The sequence below is a fragment of the Gobio gobio genome (genome assembly GCF_949357685.1).
Source record: "Gobio gobio genome assembly, chromosome: 25".
Lineage (NCBI taxonomy): Eukaryota > Metazoa > Chordata > Actinopteri > Cypriniformes > Gobionidae > Gobio > Gobio gobio.
In genome coordinates this window covers 15,199,172-15,216,097 of record NC_137121.1, presented here as the reverse complement: position 1 = coordinate 15,216,097, position 16,926 = coordinate 15,199,172, and the positions used below count along the sequence as shown (strand labels likewise).

The 16,926-nt window shown below is 37.8% G+C and overlaps 1 protein-coding gene across 10 annotated transcripts in view; it reads left to right on the top strand.

Moving 5' to 3' along the window:
* The window catches only part of ndrg4 (NDRG family member 4), a 34,910-nt gene that overhangs the window by 12,887 nt on the left and 5,097 nt on the right, over nucleotides 1-16,926 (top strand). For 8 of the 10 annotated variants that reach the window (XM_079809996.1, XM_079809995.1, XM_079810000.1 and 5 more), the window contains 11 exons: nucleotides 10,111-10,216; nucleotides 12,935-13,055; nucleotides 13,837-13,899; nucleotides 13,984-14,044; nucleotides 14,131-14,274; nucleotides 14,442-14,545; nucleotides 14,670-14,726; nucleotides 14,809-14,860; nucleotides 16,490-16,537; nucleotides 16,639-16,674; nucleotides 16,852-16,903. In XM_079809996.1, the coding sequence (XP_079666122.1) occupies nucleotides 10,111-10,216; nucleotides 12,935-13,055; nucleotides 13,837-13,899; nucleotides 13,984-14,044; nucleotides 14,131-14,274; nucleotides 14,442-14,545; nucleotides 14,670-14,726; nucleotides 14,809-14,860; nucleotides 16,490-16,537; nucleotides 16,639-16,674; nucleotides 16,852-16,903 (844 nt within the window). Of the gene's footprint in view, nucleotides 1-6,779; nucleotides 6,963-10,110; nucleotides 10,217-12,934; nucleotides 13,056-13,836; nucleotides 13,900-13,983; nucleotides 14,045-14,130; nucleotides 14,275-14,441; nucleotides 14,546-14,669; nucleotides 14,727-14,808; nucleotides 14,861-16,489; nucleotides 16,538-16,638; nucleotides 16,675-16,851; nucleotides 16,904-16,926 lie in introns of those variants that run through there. The other 2 variants (XM_079810001.1, XM_079809993.1) reach the window with 2 other exon arrangements.

Here is a 16,926-nt window from a genome sequence, read left to right as displayed (position 1 = left end):
TAAAATGGAAGAAAAAAAGTGAGTTAAATAAGTTAATATCTTGTAACATTTATAGTTTTTGTTTTCACAATTACTGTAACTATAGTTATGTGTAGAGCTGCACAATTAATCTTAAAAAGGTTGCGATCTCAATTCAAACACCCACACAATCTCTTTCCAGAAAAGTAACGAGTTGCCTGTCTGTTAAAGGTGCAGTGTATAATATTTAGAAGGATCTATTAACAGAAATGCAATATAATATACATAACTATGTTTTCAGTGGTGTATAAAGACCTTACATAATGAACCGTTGTTTTTTTTTTACCTTAGAATGAGCCATTTCTATCTACATACACCGCAGTTCCCCTTACAGTGAAGTCGCCATTTTGCGCTGCCATGTTTCTACAGTAGCTCTAAAAGGACAAACTGCATAAACACTGATGTCTACGGAATAATTACCGATTACATTGTTTCGCCAACAGGTGGCAACAAGTGACTTTTAAAAACATTTACAGTCATTGAATCATTCATTCAAGAGATTTGTTCAAAAATGGTGGTCATGAAATCATTATCATTTATAAAAATAATTAATTTAAATTAATTAAAGGGTATACAACACACATTTGGAGTACCTAGTAGTATTGCATACTTCATATCTCCGAAGAGTTTTTAGTTTGATCATATTTATAAAAGACAGATACGCTGTACGGATTCTTTTTACGAACTTGTGGTGCAGTGGGCGGAGCTAAAGAGTCACGAGCACACTTTCGATTCACTATATGTTCGTGTTTACATTATATGCACTTAAGCGCCAATTGCCAACAAAACAGACATTTGCTGCAGTTTCACTCACCGACTCACGACGGGAACAAAAACAAAAACACACTTGCAGAACTCCTGCTCCAGAAAAACAAACTGCATCCACTGTTTTCTTAACTCTGGGTTATTAGGGAAGCTGCACAAGGTTATCTTTCCCTCACAACCAGAAACACACTTCTTAAAGGTCCCATGGCATGAAATTTTCATTTTATGAGGTATTTCAACATTAATATGAGTTCCCCTAGCCTGAATATTGTCCCCAAGTGGATAGAAATGTTGATCGGTGTAAAACCGAGTTCTGGCTGTCTTTCTCTGCCTTTGAGAAAATGACAGGCCAGACGAGCCAATCCTGAAGTCTCCTGGTTTGACGTCCAAGCAGGAACGGTTACCTCCCTTTCCTCCGCCCAGAGAATCTGGCACGCCCATGCAAACACTCGAGATCATTAACGTTACTTGTGAACGAGTGAACACTGGCAGTTTCTCAGTGTTTGGATGTACAAATGAAAACAGAAGTCTTTCTTCAGTTCCTTCTGATCTGTGATCATTGATCGCTATTCATATGATTGGAACATATCTAGAAATAATGCTATACTCAACACTTACTAACTCGTTCATCTCGCTGTAATGGTACATTGCATGTGTTACAAAGTTGGTAGAATAATGATGAAGAGGACTCGGTGTGACTGGGACTCGTGTTTATTCAGAACTCTCAGATACAAACACAATAAACTCGCGCTGACTGACAGCGCTCTCATAACTCAGTAGTTACTATAAATAACTTTGTTAGCAATCGCTTCGTCTCCGTGATGTCCGGTTCACGAACAAATCATTCTTTTGAATCGGTTCTTTTTAGTGAACCGAACCAGTTCACCAAATCGGACTGAATCGTTCTAAACGGTTCGCGTCTCGAGTCAGCGCTGATCCATAATTTACTAAAGTTACTAACTTTCTGACATGAGTGACAGTCCCTCCGACTAGAAATAAACTAATAACCTGAAGTATATGCTGTAACAGTTCACCCTGAACTGAGACATGCTGAGAGAACTGATGAGAAGTGAACACAGGTCCATCCGTCTCTCTGGCAGACTCGTGCCTGCTCGTGCCTCGTTAAACCACGCCCCCTCCGCTCATTTAAAATGCAAAGATGTCAGCCAATCACAACAGTGGGCGTTTTTACTGAAGTCTCACAGCAGACACACCTCTTGAAGCAGGGCATTCAGCCACAGGGCAAACAGCAGTATAGAAAAAATGCCTTTTATTTCTAAATTATGACATTTTATGATGTAAAAATCATACTAATAATATAAGTACACCTCAGAAAACACTATAAAATAATAGAAAAATGCCATGCCATTGGACCTTTAAGTGACATTGCTGATTTCGTGGTCTAAACGAAATAACAACGCTGCCGACGGCTTCCGTTACCCGAATGAAGCTCGTTGATGGCCACACTCTTGCTCTCTCTGATTGATGTGCGTATTTGCTCGTCTGGGAGAAGTGCCCACAAGGAATTCCGACCTTTAAGAAGTCATACAGATCCATATAAAAAAAAAAAACGTTCCGAAACTTGTTTGAATCCTGAAGTAGTGTATTGGCACAGAAATACTCCGTCATACGTCGTTTTTAATTTTGGCCATTTTTAGCACAAGAATCCAACTCTTTAACAGAGTAAATAAGACAGAATGCATATAGCATTAGATCCTACTTTTAAACATTTTTAAATAGACTGCAGCAATTAATAATATTAATATTTTGTCAGAACCTCTAGTAAATTTCATGTTATTTTGTTTAGTTGGGAGAATAGAATTGTATTGTGGGGGTGGGTAGGAGTGTTAAATAAAAAAGGAAGATGATTATGGCTGTCTTTCTTTTTTGTCAATTCAGTTGTTTCATTTCTTTTTTTGTAATAATCTAAAAGCTCTTTATTCCACAGATGCTACAAGCTAGTCAGTGTATTCAGTAGGTTGCTTCAGAGACATAAGGTATTGTAAGTATTACATTCAACAATGCAACAATAATAAAACAATGCATTGACATTAAAAAGGAAATTTACTTCTGATACTTAAGTACAAGTAAAAATTTACAACTTTCACTTGTAATGTATATTTGACCAGTAGTATCTGTACTTTCACTCAAGTAATAGAGTTGTGTACTTTGTCCACCATGGGTAATAATGTATGGTGTAATAATAATAATAATGTAACTTTCACTGAAGTCGAAATCACAATCACTAACTGACCCTTTCTCAATGCCAAATACAGCATGTTATTATAAAATATTACTTATTGATCAGTAATATTTAAATAAACAGTATTAGCCATTCTATAAGTATAAGAGTCTGTACAATAGAAAATAAACACAACCAAACAGTTCAGTCAAAAAGGTACAAAAGCAGCAATATAGCCTATAGGATTTCAGTTACATAAAAATATAAAGTTATGATACTTTGCCCATAGCCAAATCAATTTGCTCAGGAACAAATAATAGATTAATAAGACCAAAGATTGCCCGTTTGATATACACCAAATGAATTATATCTCATGTTTAACCACAATCTACATACTAGCCAGCGGCAAATTCCAGAAGGACTGGCCGAGATGAAGCTGTTCTCTGCGGGTATACATGAGCTCTGACAAACAGTCAAATATGCGCTATGTTATATATAAGTTGCATATTTGAGATCTAAAAACCTACATTCCGTGACACAATAACAATAGTATATGTATAATAAAAAATAAAAAAAAAAGGTGGTTTTGATCAACCGCCATGAAAGTCGTCGCAAATGGAGTGATACAAACGGTGAAACTGGGAGAATATCACACGGTTGGTTCTCAGACAATCAGATTCGAGAACCAGAAAGAACTGTTGTAATCCATTAGATGTCCAGATTTGAATGTGCTCTAAGAGTTACACTCAGTTACAGACATCAAATTGCAATTGAAATCTGGGATAAAAGTTGAGGTATGAGAACTTTATCACCTCAGTTTTGTCTGTCTCACAGTTTGCATTATTTCTTCACACCTTTGACAGAAATAGGACTAAATCACAGAGAGAAGAATTTGATTAAAACAGTGAGAAATTCAAACAGCGGATGGGGCTGGAGATGATAGGATTTGTAAGCCACACACTCATCGAGTGAGAGGTTTTAATTGTGATGGAGAACAGATAATTAAATAGGTGTTTGCTAGCACAATATGGTTACCTAATGGCAAGCAACAACAACAAAAAAGATCTACAAAGAAAGAAATGACACATCATAAAGCATAGTTCTGGTTTGGCAATACATTCCAATTGGTAACTACAGCATTCCAGGCAGCCGTACTATTAGCCCTAGCCATATATTTTGGCAAAACCCAAAATATGTTGCCCTAGGGTACACTGCTCGGCCAAAAAAGTTGCTGTTGGGATTTAAATATGCAAATACTTAAGAGTCTATGATTGGATCATTATTGCAGTGATTATTATGTTTCTAGCATGTTATATGTTTGGCAACAGTTCTTCTAACCCTAATTGATGGAGTGTGTAGCTTTTAATTTCTTAAACAACCATGTAGGAAGACACATTATGGACATATTCCAGGATGGCAATGCCAAGATTCATCAGGCTCAGATTGTGAAAGAATAGTTGGGAGGGAGCATGAAGGATTATTTTCACACATGAATTAGCACCTCTGAGTCCAGACCTTAAATTCACAGTCTTTGGGATGTGCTGGAGTAGACTTTACAGAGTGCTGGACTCTTATATTGTCAATACAAGATCTTGACCAGAAATTGATGCACCTCTTGATGGAAATAACATCACAAAAACATTTATTTCCATCAAGAGGTGCATCAATCACTACTAACAGAAGACTACTACTGAAAGTTAATAAACCAAATATATTCCGACTCTTTTGACACATTCACACAGCAACAGAATACGGCTGTCAGTCCTTTATTTCAGTTCTTAATACGGTTACGTTCACACACAGAACAGTTATTTTACACATTCTATCACAGACCCACACCCGCAAATTTAAAGGACTCACAACGACATTCTCAGAAAACACACACCGTGGGAACGGAACCGGACTGAACAACTAGTTTTCACGCTATACAGTACGAGAGAGACGCTCTGTGCTGCACAAACGCGTATCTACCGGGTTTTCACGTTCTATCGGAATTATCGTAAATGCTAGTTTCCTAGATAAAAATTGCAAAATTTGGAAATAATTTTGATACCCAAATTCTCATGATGGGCGTGCCATAAACTTTAAACATGGTGGCAGGGAGAACTACTGCTGTGACAGGTATGATTTATTAGTTTTTCCCCAAAACAGCTAGATCGTCTTGTCATTAATGTAGTGCATATTTACATATACAAGTAACCATTTGAAGTGTATTGTATGTTTTATAAACAGCAAAAATAGCCTGCGTTTGACCGAAATTACAGAATTGTCAGAATCTGGCATTGTAAATGTTTGTATGGTTGTCAGTGCATGTGACACTACAATTTTATTACACTATAATTTTGGTTTTAACAAGATTTTCCCAATTAATAGGCAAGAATAAACCTGTGTCCTCCATGATCCCTGTTCATTTCGACAACAAAGCAATTGAATGCAACAAGATCACGACTCCAGAAGTGGGAATTATCAAATTTCAGATAGCACGTGAAGGCAGCATCCCACTTAAAGTGATGGAGATATGAGCTTTGTGTCATCTGAAGATTTTAGATCCAGTCACTGTTCTCCACCAGAGATATCCCATCAGTTTTGTGTGTAACGTGCGACTGAATGCTCTGCTCTCCATCCTATAAAAAGCTGCTGTCTGTTAATGAATATTTTAAAGATAAACTTGTGGCTCGATTGGCCTCTTGTCATGTAAAAAGTGGTAAGACTTTTCAGTTTTATGGACGTTGCAATCTTTAATATTAGTTTGGTCACTGACGCTATGGTTACTGGTAAGGGAATACAGGTTTGACTCCTGTTGCACGTTCATACGGACAATATTCGAGACACTACTGTAAATTGAGACTCACATCTGTAAGTAAATGCAACCTTGTCAATCCCAAAAACTGACAATATGAACGTTTTGTTTTCTAAATATTATTTTAGATCCAGAATTACACCTCAGAAGATTAAATGACTCATTTTGTAATGCATTTATGCAACTTGCAGTGCATTCAAGGAACATTCTATCAGTTTACTACTCTATATTTTTTATACCAATGGGCAGTAACCAAAGCTATCAAATTGTAGATGCCACAAATTCATGATTTAATTTGTTTGTACTCTACAAAAGAATAAGCACTAAAAACCTGTCAGCTTTTATTTGTGTAGAGTGATGTGGTGGGAAGAGTCCATCCCTTTTTGACAATGACAATGCAACTGTTTTTACACCCCATGTATAAGATCTGCAATTGAGAGGAGATAGAGGTTGGGCATTTAAGCGAACAAAGGGATTAATCTCGCACGTACAAAAGGAGGTCGTTTACTAGAGAATACAGCAGATGTAAATACATCCTCATCTCAGTAGTGCGCCATGTGCCTCATGTGTTCATATGAGCGCACGTACACACACGCTGTCACATACACGAGTGCCTATTGCTAGAGACTTTCTATGATATCTTCACTGGCATTTATTTGACCTGGCCCATTTCGCTCTGCGTGTTGTGTCTTTTTCTAATAATAATAACATTCAGATGATAAATTTGCACATGAAGAAGCAGTAAACCATAAATAATGCCTTATTTTTAAACAATCCCCTCTATTCATAGAGAATCGAGCACTATATCGCTGCTAAATTGCAACAAAGTGATTGAATAGCCATATTAAAGGCCTTTATGAGTATGGGGAAGATAGAAAATATGGGACAAATACAGAGAGAACACAACAGATTTAGACTGACACAAAGCCCAGCCAATCACAGGCAGCGTTTTTTTGCAGTCAGCCAATGAGAGGGCAGGGGTGGGGTATGAAATTTACTGGGGGAGGGGACAGCAGCGCTGCAAAACTCCCTTGACAAGGAGAGACAAAGAGAGACCATAGAAACTGCAGCATCTCTCTGGTTCCCTGCATCCGAGTCCTTTTGCCCGGAAAGGACCGTGTCATTCTTCCTGCTCTTATACTCCTTTAAGCAAGCGTACACAATCTCGAAGCAGAGATGCCGGAGTGCTGGGATGGGGTGAGTGGGATATCTGTGATTACAGGAATGTAAATAGACAGTAAAAGAGACAATGCTTTTGTTTTGCTGATAATACACAGCTAAAATTGTTTTATAACCATTTGTATGCTATATTATCATTCTTAAGTGTTTAGCTGGTTAAATAAATGATTTACTTGATTTGACCTACTGAACTGGTAATTGTGAAACGATTCCATTGTTGCATATTTATATATTCCATTTTTTGATAATAATATCAAATTATTTTAATTTATAATAGCTAATTATTATACTAAAAAACAAAATAAAAACGGCATCCTTTTAAGTTTTTTTTTTGTTCTTCATAAAATTGAATACATATAATTAATAATTAAAATAAAGAAGAAGATATAGACACTTTATGTTTCATCTTTGAAATCATGTATTTGTGATGTCGGGATTCTGAGTTGTGCAGAAATGTCCAGTCATGTGTGAGGTGGCCATTTGCACTGACACACTAACACACTGACACGAGTGAAACGTGCACTCTAATGCACCTCTGCAGTAACCTGGCGTGTGTATTCAGAAATTAGTGTTTGTGCACGTGGTGTTGATGGTAGGTAAATCTTATGTCTGCAGTCTAATCATAAAAAAATCCTACAAGGGCAGTTGTGTGACCTTGAGCGTGAAAAATTAGCAGCTACAAGAGAGATTATGATGCACAGCTTTACTATTTTATGCCCCATATTTGCGTAACATTGTTGAATCTAGGTCAAAATTCGTATTTATCCTGTCAGAGTTTGTTGAATATTATCTCTCTAGAAAACATGCTTGTTTTGCACCACAGTGACAGCTGCCACAAGATTTAATTCTGACCTAAACACAGAGGGACACAAACAGCTGTCCTAAACTCACAGACACATATAAACTCACACACACAGACCATTTGCATCTGTTCTGACCTTTCACGATTTTTCCAACATCAAAAACACCAAACGACAGGGGCTTAAACCCCACAGGAGATTTATTTCCTGTCTCTCAGTGGATCTGCATAAAGCGCTGAAGTGGGCTGTCTGCTAGGATTTGTGCATAACACTGAAAAGCTAGAGATGCTGAAATAATAATCCTCAGGACAAGAAAAAACAAAACAAGCACACATACATTCATCGCTCCTCCGCTTGGATTACAGTCTGAGACTAAATATGGGTCAGATTAAAATGCCATTGGAACTGCCAATTAAAAGCGTGTTACGTGACCGTGTGCAGTCAATCTGGGATCAGAAATGCTTAATGAGATATTAATTAGTCTTGTTTTTAACTCTTGCCACTTTTGATTGAATCGATGCTGAAGTTTTATCAGTCAATTATTGTAACTATAATATACGTGTTTTAAAAGTTTTAGCTTGTGTTTAGCTACATCAACTGGTAATTAATAGCAATTTAATAAAATGGTAATTACGTCATATACACCAATCAGGCATAACATTATGACCTAATGTTGACCTAATATTGTGTTGGTCCCTCTTTTGCTGCCAAAACAGCCCTGACCTGTCGAGTCATGGCCATATGCAAACAAACTGCGATGCACGGTGTATTGTGACATCTTTCTATCAGAACCATCTTCTTGAGCAATTTGAGCTACAGTAGCTCGTCTGTTTGATCGGACTACACAGGCCAGCCTTCGCTCCCCACGTGCATCAATGAACCTTGGCCGCCCATGACCCTGTCGCCAGGTCACCACTGTTCCTTCCTTGGAGCACTTTTGGATAATCGGTGTTATTCAGTTCACCTCATAATGTTATGCCTGATCGGTGTATAAACTGTATGAAGTAGGGGTGGGACAAAATATCGATAGGGCAATATATTGTTGCCAAATATCGATATTTTAATCAAAAAATAAGGCGCTCTAAATAGATTTCCCTGCTTGCAGCGTCACTACTTCATGGCTCCTCATGGTGGCGCTCAACACACGAATGAGGGAAACGTGAACTTAAGTTAAAGGGTTACTTCAGCGATTAGCATTAAGCTTTGTATCAGTAGAAACCCGATAGTATATTCGAATGAACGTGACGCTATGCATTTCGCCGCCTTCACGCTCGCTGTCGTTACTAAGCAACCAGGTAAACAGCTGCTGCTTTGATGACGCAAACGCACCCCAGTTTCGGACCCAAATAATATAATATGAACACAGTCCAACGGGGGCAGGGGAGGGGCGAACAATCGAACTCGGGTTCGGTCCAGGCAATCGAACCAAGTGTGAAAGCACCCTTAGTTTCGAGTTTAAATTAGCACCAATTCGGGGGCGGGTGGCTTGAATTGTGGGTTCATTAGCCTATTATTCTTAATGAAAAACACAACAACAAAACAGTACAATGACAAACTCACTTAAATAGGCGCTTTAACATTTCACTTTGAAACCAAATCTTCCGCGATCATCTGGTCTGTCAGCTCCTCACTCTCTGATGAATGAAATCTGACTCCTGCTGCGTTTGTGCTGCCACACTCATTCGGCTCACACTGTATTGAGCAGACACGTTCAGTTTTTAACTGTAGTGTCTGTTCTTTAACTGAACTAAATTATTTTATTACTATAAAAATCAAAACGACGGTGGTGGTGGTGTGCCACAAGTGATGTAACCAGTGGGAGTGGCCTCGTAGGGCAGCGAAGCAAGTGCATTCTGGGAGTTGCTGTCTTTCATCCATATGAGCCAAAAATAAATTTTCTGTCTTTTCTCAGTCTAGAAGGCACCAACTTCTAAAATAATTTCACATTACTATTACATAAATGACCCAGTTTAAATACACATTCATCTTTCCAGCGGTGAAGTACCCTTTTAACTAGCCTAAGAAAAAGAGGTTTTTAATGGGTTGGCGGACAGCAGAGTGAGTAAAATAATAGATGCCCCAGCCACGTTTAAGTCTGGAAAACCTGCACTAACGTTTTAGTTAGACAGATATCATGATATATCATTATAGGATTGTCTAGCAATATATTGATCATCGCAGAATTTCTGTATCGCGATATTATCGGTATTGTGAGCCATGTATCGTATCATATTGTTCCCACAACTAGTATAAGTTTAGGCCTCTCAAGAGATCAATTTCAGGTCAGTGGTATTAGGAAAGGTTTGGCCTGGACCTTCTCAGACTGTTTGCTGAAATTGTTTTTGTTGTTGTTGTTGTTGTTGTAGGAACATGACATTGAAACCCCTTATGGGATGTTGCACGTGGTGATCCGCGGGGCTCCCAAGGGCAACAAGCCTGCTATCCTGACCTACCATGACGTTGGGCTCAACCGTAAGTAAACAGAGTTTTTTTGTGTGTGTTTGTGTGCAAAGGTAAACTTGAAAAAACAAAACACCCTCCAATACGCAAAGCAACACGCACTGCACGATTTCAATCTTGGTACACCATCTGTCTCCACGCATTGACCTGGAGTTAATTTCCCCATCGCCACAACCAACAAGAGATGCTTGTGTGTTAGTGTGTGTACTTGCATATTTGTATGTTCAAAGAGCAGCCCTCTGGAAGTAATGTGTGTGGGCTGTGATCAGAGCTGTAATTTGGATGCCAGCTGACTGCAGTTTATCAGTTCTGTTAACACATTGCATGCAGTGTGAAACGAAGCTGATCTCAGGTGGCAGGTGATCTCATATGTGATGGTGCAAAAACTCAGGAACAAAGAATTTTTTAACAGAAAATGATAAAAAAGATACACAAGGCAAACACTAGCTTGAACTTGATCTTTCGCTTATTTGTATATATTTAGAATATTTATATTTCATAGTTTTTTAATATTGTATCATATATTTATTAAAAATAATTTATATTAGATATAGATTTATAATACATATATATATATACAATATCTAAATTATTCTATATATAAATAAATACAATTCTAAATTATATATATATCGTCTGTCAGATCGAAAATAAGTTTGTGTTAACATAATATTTGTGTGTGTACTGTGTATAATTATATAAAAATATATATAAAGTATATATGAAAACAGACTCTGTATTTATATATATCAAATGTTTGCATGTATATACTGTAAATATATTTAAATTTATCTTATATATATATTTTATATATAAATATAACATATTTTCTTAAATATATAGATGCATGTGTGTCTATTTATATACATAATAATTATATACAGTACTCACACATATAGTATGTAAACAAACTTTTATTTTGGATGCGATTAATCGCGATTAATCATTTGAAATATATAGATCTTAAATATATAGATGCATGTGTGTCTATTTATATACATAATAATTATATACAGTACTCACACATATAGTAAACAAACTTTTATTTTGGATGCGATTAATCGCGATTAATCGTTTGACAGCACTTATATATATATATATATATATATACTCATGAATGAATATTTTGGACATATTTATTTTTTTGTTCTTTGTAGCAAGTTTTTAGTCGCTATAAACAAAGGGGAATAAATGTCTATTAAAATGAAAAATAAAGTTTGTCCTAAATGTGGATTATAGGAATTTAATCTATGGCATGATAAGGAACATTACCTTCATTAATGGATCAGCAGAACAAAGGCAGCAGGGTCGCTATTGACCTTGATATTGAATTCCACATTCCGTCAATGTGCCGGAATTAAATGACTCGTAACCTTGGCCGAGAGCTCTTGTCATCACTCGCAGCATGACTTCCCTGTCCTCTACTGCTCCTCTCTCTATCCTCTTTCCACCTAATCCCTTCCTCTCCTCCTCCCCATATCTGCCCATTCCTCATTATCTGTTCCTGGAGTGTGTTATTGTCTGACGGTTCTTCTTCTTATGCAGTGCAAGAAAGAGAGAGAGAAATATGTAGGTCACAAAAACATACCCATCATGCAGTGTCTGGGAGGGGAGTGGGGAAGGTCAGCACTGCGGCATGGAGTAACTCTGTCTCTCCTCTCTGCTGCAGATACATGTATTAGTATGCATGGCCATCCTTCCATCACAAAACATGACTCAGTGAGAGAGAGAGAGAGAGAGAGAGAGAGAGAGAGAGAGAGAGAGAGAGAGAGAGAGAGAGAGAGAGAGAGAGAGAGAGAGAGAGAGAGAGAGAGAGAGAGAGAGAGAGAGAGAGAGAGAGAGAGAGAGTGAAATAGACAACCAAAAGGAAACACTGTCCTATATAAAAAACACAAAGTGAGCAATACAGCTGGGAGGGAATGAAAAAAATTTGGTTCATTCATTCACTACAGGGTAGAGAAGCTTGCATATGATTCATGCCACAGTGAACCTTTATGAATGGAAGTTTTTGGTTCAAAACTACGAGGAAGGTCAATTTGTATTTTTTTGGGGGGAATAGCGCATGTAAAAAATAACAATTCTGTCATTATTTACCCATCTTCATGTCGTTGCAAACCTTCATGTTGTATTCTTTTATTTTAAATTCAGAAGACTTATAATACAGCACATGAGTTATATGGCCGACTTCCAAAATCTATACTTTAGGTAAGAATAGGTAAGAGCATATGGGTTTGGAAGTCAGTATTTTGGGCGATCTATTCCTTTAAATAACTTGAAGACCTGCCAAAATACCATTTGATGTTGATTAGGGAGATGGCATGATCTAAAATGAGTTATTAGTGCCGCATGAGCAGGTAGAACACTGAATTTGTTTTGTTTGTTCAATTTTTGATCTAAGTAGGCCAATGATTTTGACAGGAGAGATGAGCGGACAGAGAAAACGATTTTCAGAACTGCCCCAAATTTAGAATTCTTTTATAATCAGTTACGTTATATAATGTACAATGTTATGAAAGGGGATCCAATGGAATCTGGGATAACATGTATTAAAAGGTTGTTGGAGATGTACGATGTAAATACCACAGGCATGGTATAGTAGGCCACCATGGTATATAGCCTATTTAACAAAGTTAAACTATCTTTACCATCTGATACCATCATTTTAACAACAGGTAACAACACAAAACGTATTTGTCTGGGCTACATTGTATCGTTTCTTTCTCTGATCAGACAAGCTGTGCTTCAACACCTTCTTCCACAATGAAGACATGGAGGAGATCACTAAGCATTTTGTGGTGTGCCACGTGGATGCCCCAGGCCAGCACATTGGTGCCCCCCAGATGCCACAAGGGTATGATGAACACACACACACACACACACACACACACACACACACACACACACACACACACACACACACACTATACCAGTATTAGCCATTTCAGGATATGTAAGGAATATACAGAGTTACATACAGTCAATCGTTATGGAAAAAATTATAATTTTAGCCTGTTGTTAACTGCCACAGACCGTAGGTATTCCAAAGCTTTCATGAATTACAACCATAAAGTTGCGATATATGCTTAAAAAGGCAGGTGACAGTTAGCAGGTTAAATAAATAAATAATTGTATTGTAATGTACTCTACTGTATATTATCCCACTTACCATTGCATGGCTACTGGCCAAATAAATTAAAACTTGGACATGAAATATTGATTTGAGTTGATTTTTTTTTATAATCTTACCTGTAACATGATCTTAAAGCCTCCGCTAAGAAGAAATTGCAATACAAAACTGTTGGCCTAGCAGCGAGACGAACACCGCGTCAATATTACAGTAAAATGAATACTTAAGTCCTCTGAGGTGATTTTACCATTTTACCGAGTCGATAACCGAAACACAAGATGGCGCCAGTTGCGTTTGAAAAGCGCGAGAGTCCGCGCGGAGTGAGACGAGGGGAGAGAAAGTAGTGCCTACGACTAAGCGGATTGACACGATGGCGAATATTAGGAAATATTCCAGCGCTGAATGCAACGATTGACTAATCAGAAAGAAGTATTACAGGGAGCCATCATCCATGTAACTCAAGATATAATTTATAATAATTTTTTTCTAATCTGGTTATTCCTAGGTATCAGTATCCCACCATGGATCAACTAGCTGGGATGCTTCCTAGTGTGGTGCAACACTTTGGGTGAGTTTACTCTTAATTATAGGCTGTGTGACGCTAATGTAATGATAAACCATTCATAATAATACTCAATTCTCTTTTCTATAGCTTCAAGAGCATTGTGGGAATTGGAGTCGGGGCTGGTGCCTATATCCTCGCCAAATTTGCTGTTTGTATTAAATCTCAGCCTTTTATGTTGGTCAAAGGTCTGTTCATTCACATTCAGTGCAATTCAACTGTGCTCTCTACCTGTAGCTGATTTTCCCTGATCTTGTGGAGGGTCTGGTTCTGCTCAACATTGACCCCAATGGGAAAGGATGGATCGACTGGGCTGCGACAAAATTGTCAGGACTCACCAGTGCTTTACCAGACACTGTCCTGGCTCACCTCTTCAGCCAGGTAGAAAATAATCTTCTTATGTTTCGCTATGGATACAAGTATAGTTAAAGATATAGTATAAATATCTAAGACTTAATTTTTAAAAATATAAATGTTTAAATGTCAAATTGATATCTCAAGCTAAATATTTAGCTAACATAACATGTGTTATTGTATTTGAATTACAGGAAGAGCTTATGAACAACACAGAAATTGTGCAAAACTACCGCCAACAGATCAATAACACCGTCAACCAGTTTAACCTGCAGCTCTTCTGGAATATGTACAACAGGTAACTGCACACCGCCTCAGTAATATGTATACAAAGTGATGCATAATTCATGCATTAAATAAAAAGCTTTTTTTTGTTAAAAAAAACAACAACCTTGAAATGAAAATGTCCTTTTTTTTCCCAGCCGCAGGGATTTGGAAATGAACCGCAGTGGCACTGTGCTAAATGCTAAGACCCTGAGGTGAGGACTATGTTAATTTGTCTAGTTGACTTGTCACATTTACATACACCTGTGTGATCAGACTAAATTCTCATTCTTGCAGGTGCCCGGCCATGCTGGTCGTTGGTGATAATGCTCCGGCTGAGGAGGGCGTGGTGAGTCTTTGTGTGTGATATTTAGTGAGGAAAAAGATTTGATCATGTTTTCCCCATCCTTCTCATTTTTGTGTCCTATCAAATGTCTCTCCTTCCTGTCTTTCTGTGTCATATTTGCAGAACGAGGGCATATTTTGTAATTCAAAGACAGGTCAATCCCCTCCGCATTCCTTTTTCTTCCTCTATTTACCTCCTTTTGCCCTCTTTCTTCGCCGTTTGTCTCATGGGAGCAGATGGCACCGCCCCAGGGTTGATCTCCCGGGCTTTGCAAGCTTGTGCGCCCTGGATATTTTTAACTCTGTGCCATGGTCCTTTAATCTAACATATGAAAGCTGGGTCAGTGCCCCATCACATTTAATCAGACACACAGGGTGAGAGATGAGGAAAAAGATGGACATGATGAAGGTGGGGAATAGATGGATAAGTGAGAGGTAAACGAAAAAAGGATTTGAGTAATTTGGGTCAAGAGGAGGAAGATGAAAAGGTGGGAGAAGAAGAAACAACAGAAGGATGAGTAAGAGATTAAGACGAAAGCATGACAATAAAGTGATTCTGAGCAAAATGAGAGATCAGGAAAGCAATATGCTACCAGTGAAATGTATGGACACACCTACTCATTTCTGATTATTACAATATTCCCCATTTTATACCAATAGTAACAAAATTAGTGATATTAGTTGACAGGTTTTCCTTCGATTTCTGGTCCAATCATCCAAATATTAAAGGCACAATATGTAAGATTTTTGGATTAAAATATCCAAAAACCACTATAACAGTGTTATATATTTTGTTGTCTTGTGTACTTACATTATCCCAAATGTTCCCAAGAATGTTTAAATCAAGAGAAATAAGCCATTTTAACCGGATTGTGTCGGACACGCGCTTGTCCCTCAATAGAAATCGCTTCAGCTGCCTCGTTCAGCTCCCACAACACTCGGCCCTGCTCTGCTTCATACTACAGTAACGTTAATAATCTCATCCATGAATATGATTTCTGCCCGCGTCCCATCCCGATTCTTTTCCACCGTCTGTGAGGCGAAGACTACAACTCCCAAGATTCCGCACTCAATCTCGGCGTCATCAAGCTATGCTTTTGTTTTGAATAGGCAACCTCTAGCGGCGAAAAACTACATAGCGTGCCTTTAAAATCTATTTAAAAAATGATAGATATTTTTAAATATATATATTAATGGTTGGGTGAAGTACACATAGAGGAAAGATGTGTTCCCACCATCAGTATCACATCCATTGACTAATGCAGACACTTGTGGTGGAAGTTTTCATTAGAATTGTGAACATGTTAGAAAGAGGGCACCCGTCCCATTCCAAAAGTGTAAGCGCCAGTCCAAACAGAGCCTGCAGACAGATGCGTCTGCGCAGATGTCTTTCTTTAGTGCTGGAATATGACTCATCTCTGCAGTGCTGCTGTAAGTGGGTCAGACCTCAAGAACACACATACGTACTGTGTATATTATATGTATATATATGTAGTCTCCCTCCTTCACACCATCCATCTTACTGCCCATCATTCAACTGCCTTTTGAAGAACTCCGACTGTTCTTTTTCTTTATATAAAATGTAAATGCCCTGATACATATGTGTTTACATACGTTTGCTTTCTTTTCTTAGGTTGAGTGCAACTCCAAGCTGGACCCAACCCACACCACATTCCTGAAGGCAAGTGAACAAACTGTAGAAATGGAGGCAAAACTTTTCACTTTGACCATTTAGGCACATAAAATTTGAGAAATAATTTTTTTTTTTTTTTTTTTTTTCAGATGGCTGATTCAGGTGGAATGCCTCAAATTACACAGGTGAGGCTGCTTGACGTGTCTGATCACGTGTCTGTCCTTAAAATCAAATCTTTTAATTATTATTAAACAAATAAGGAAAAACTGAATTGTTATAATTTCACAATCTCAGCAGCCAAACCTCGTTGAAAGTGAACCTGCATTTAGTCTTGATCATGATTTTTATTTGACTTTTTACAGCCTGGAAAACTAACAGAGGCTTTCAAGTACTTCCTCCAGGGAATGGGCTACAGTAAGTCTAATTCATTTCATATC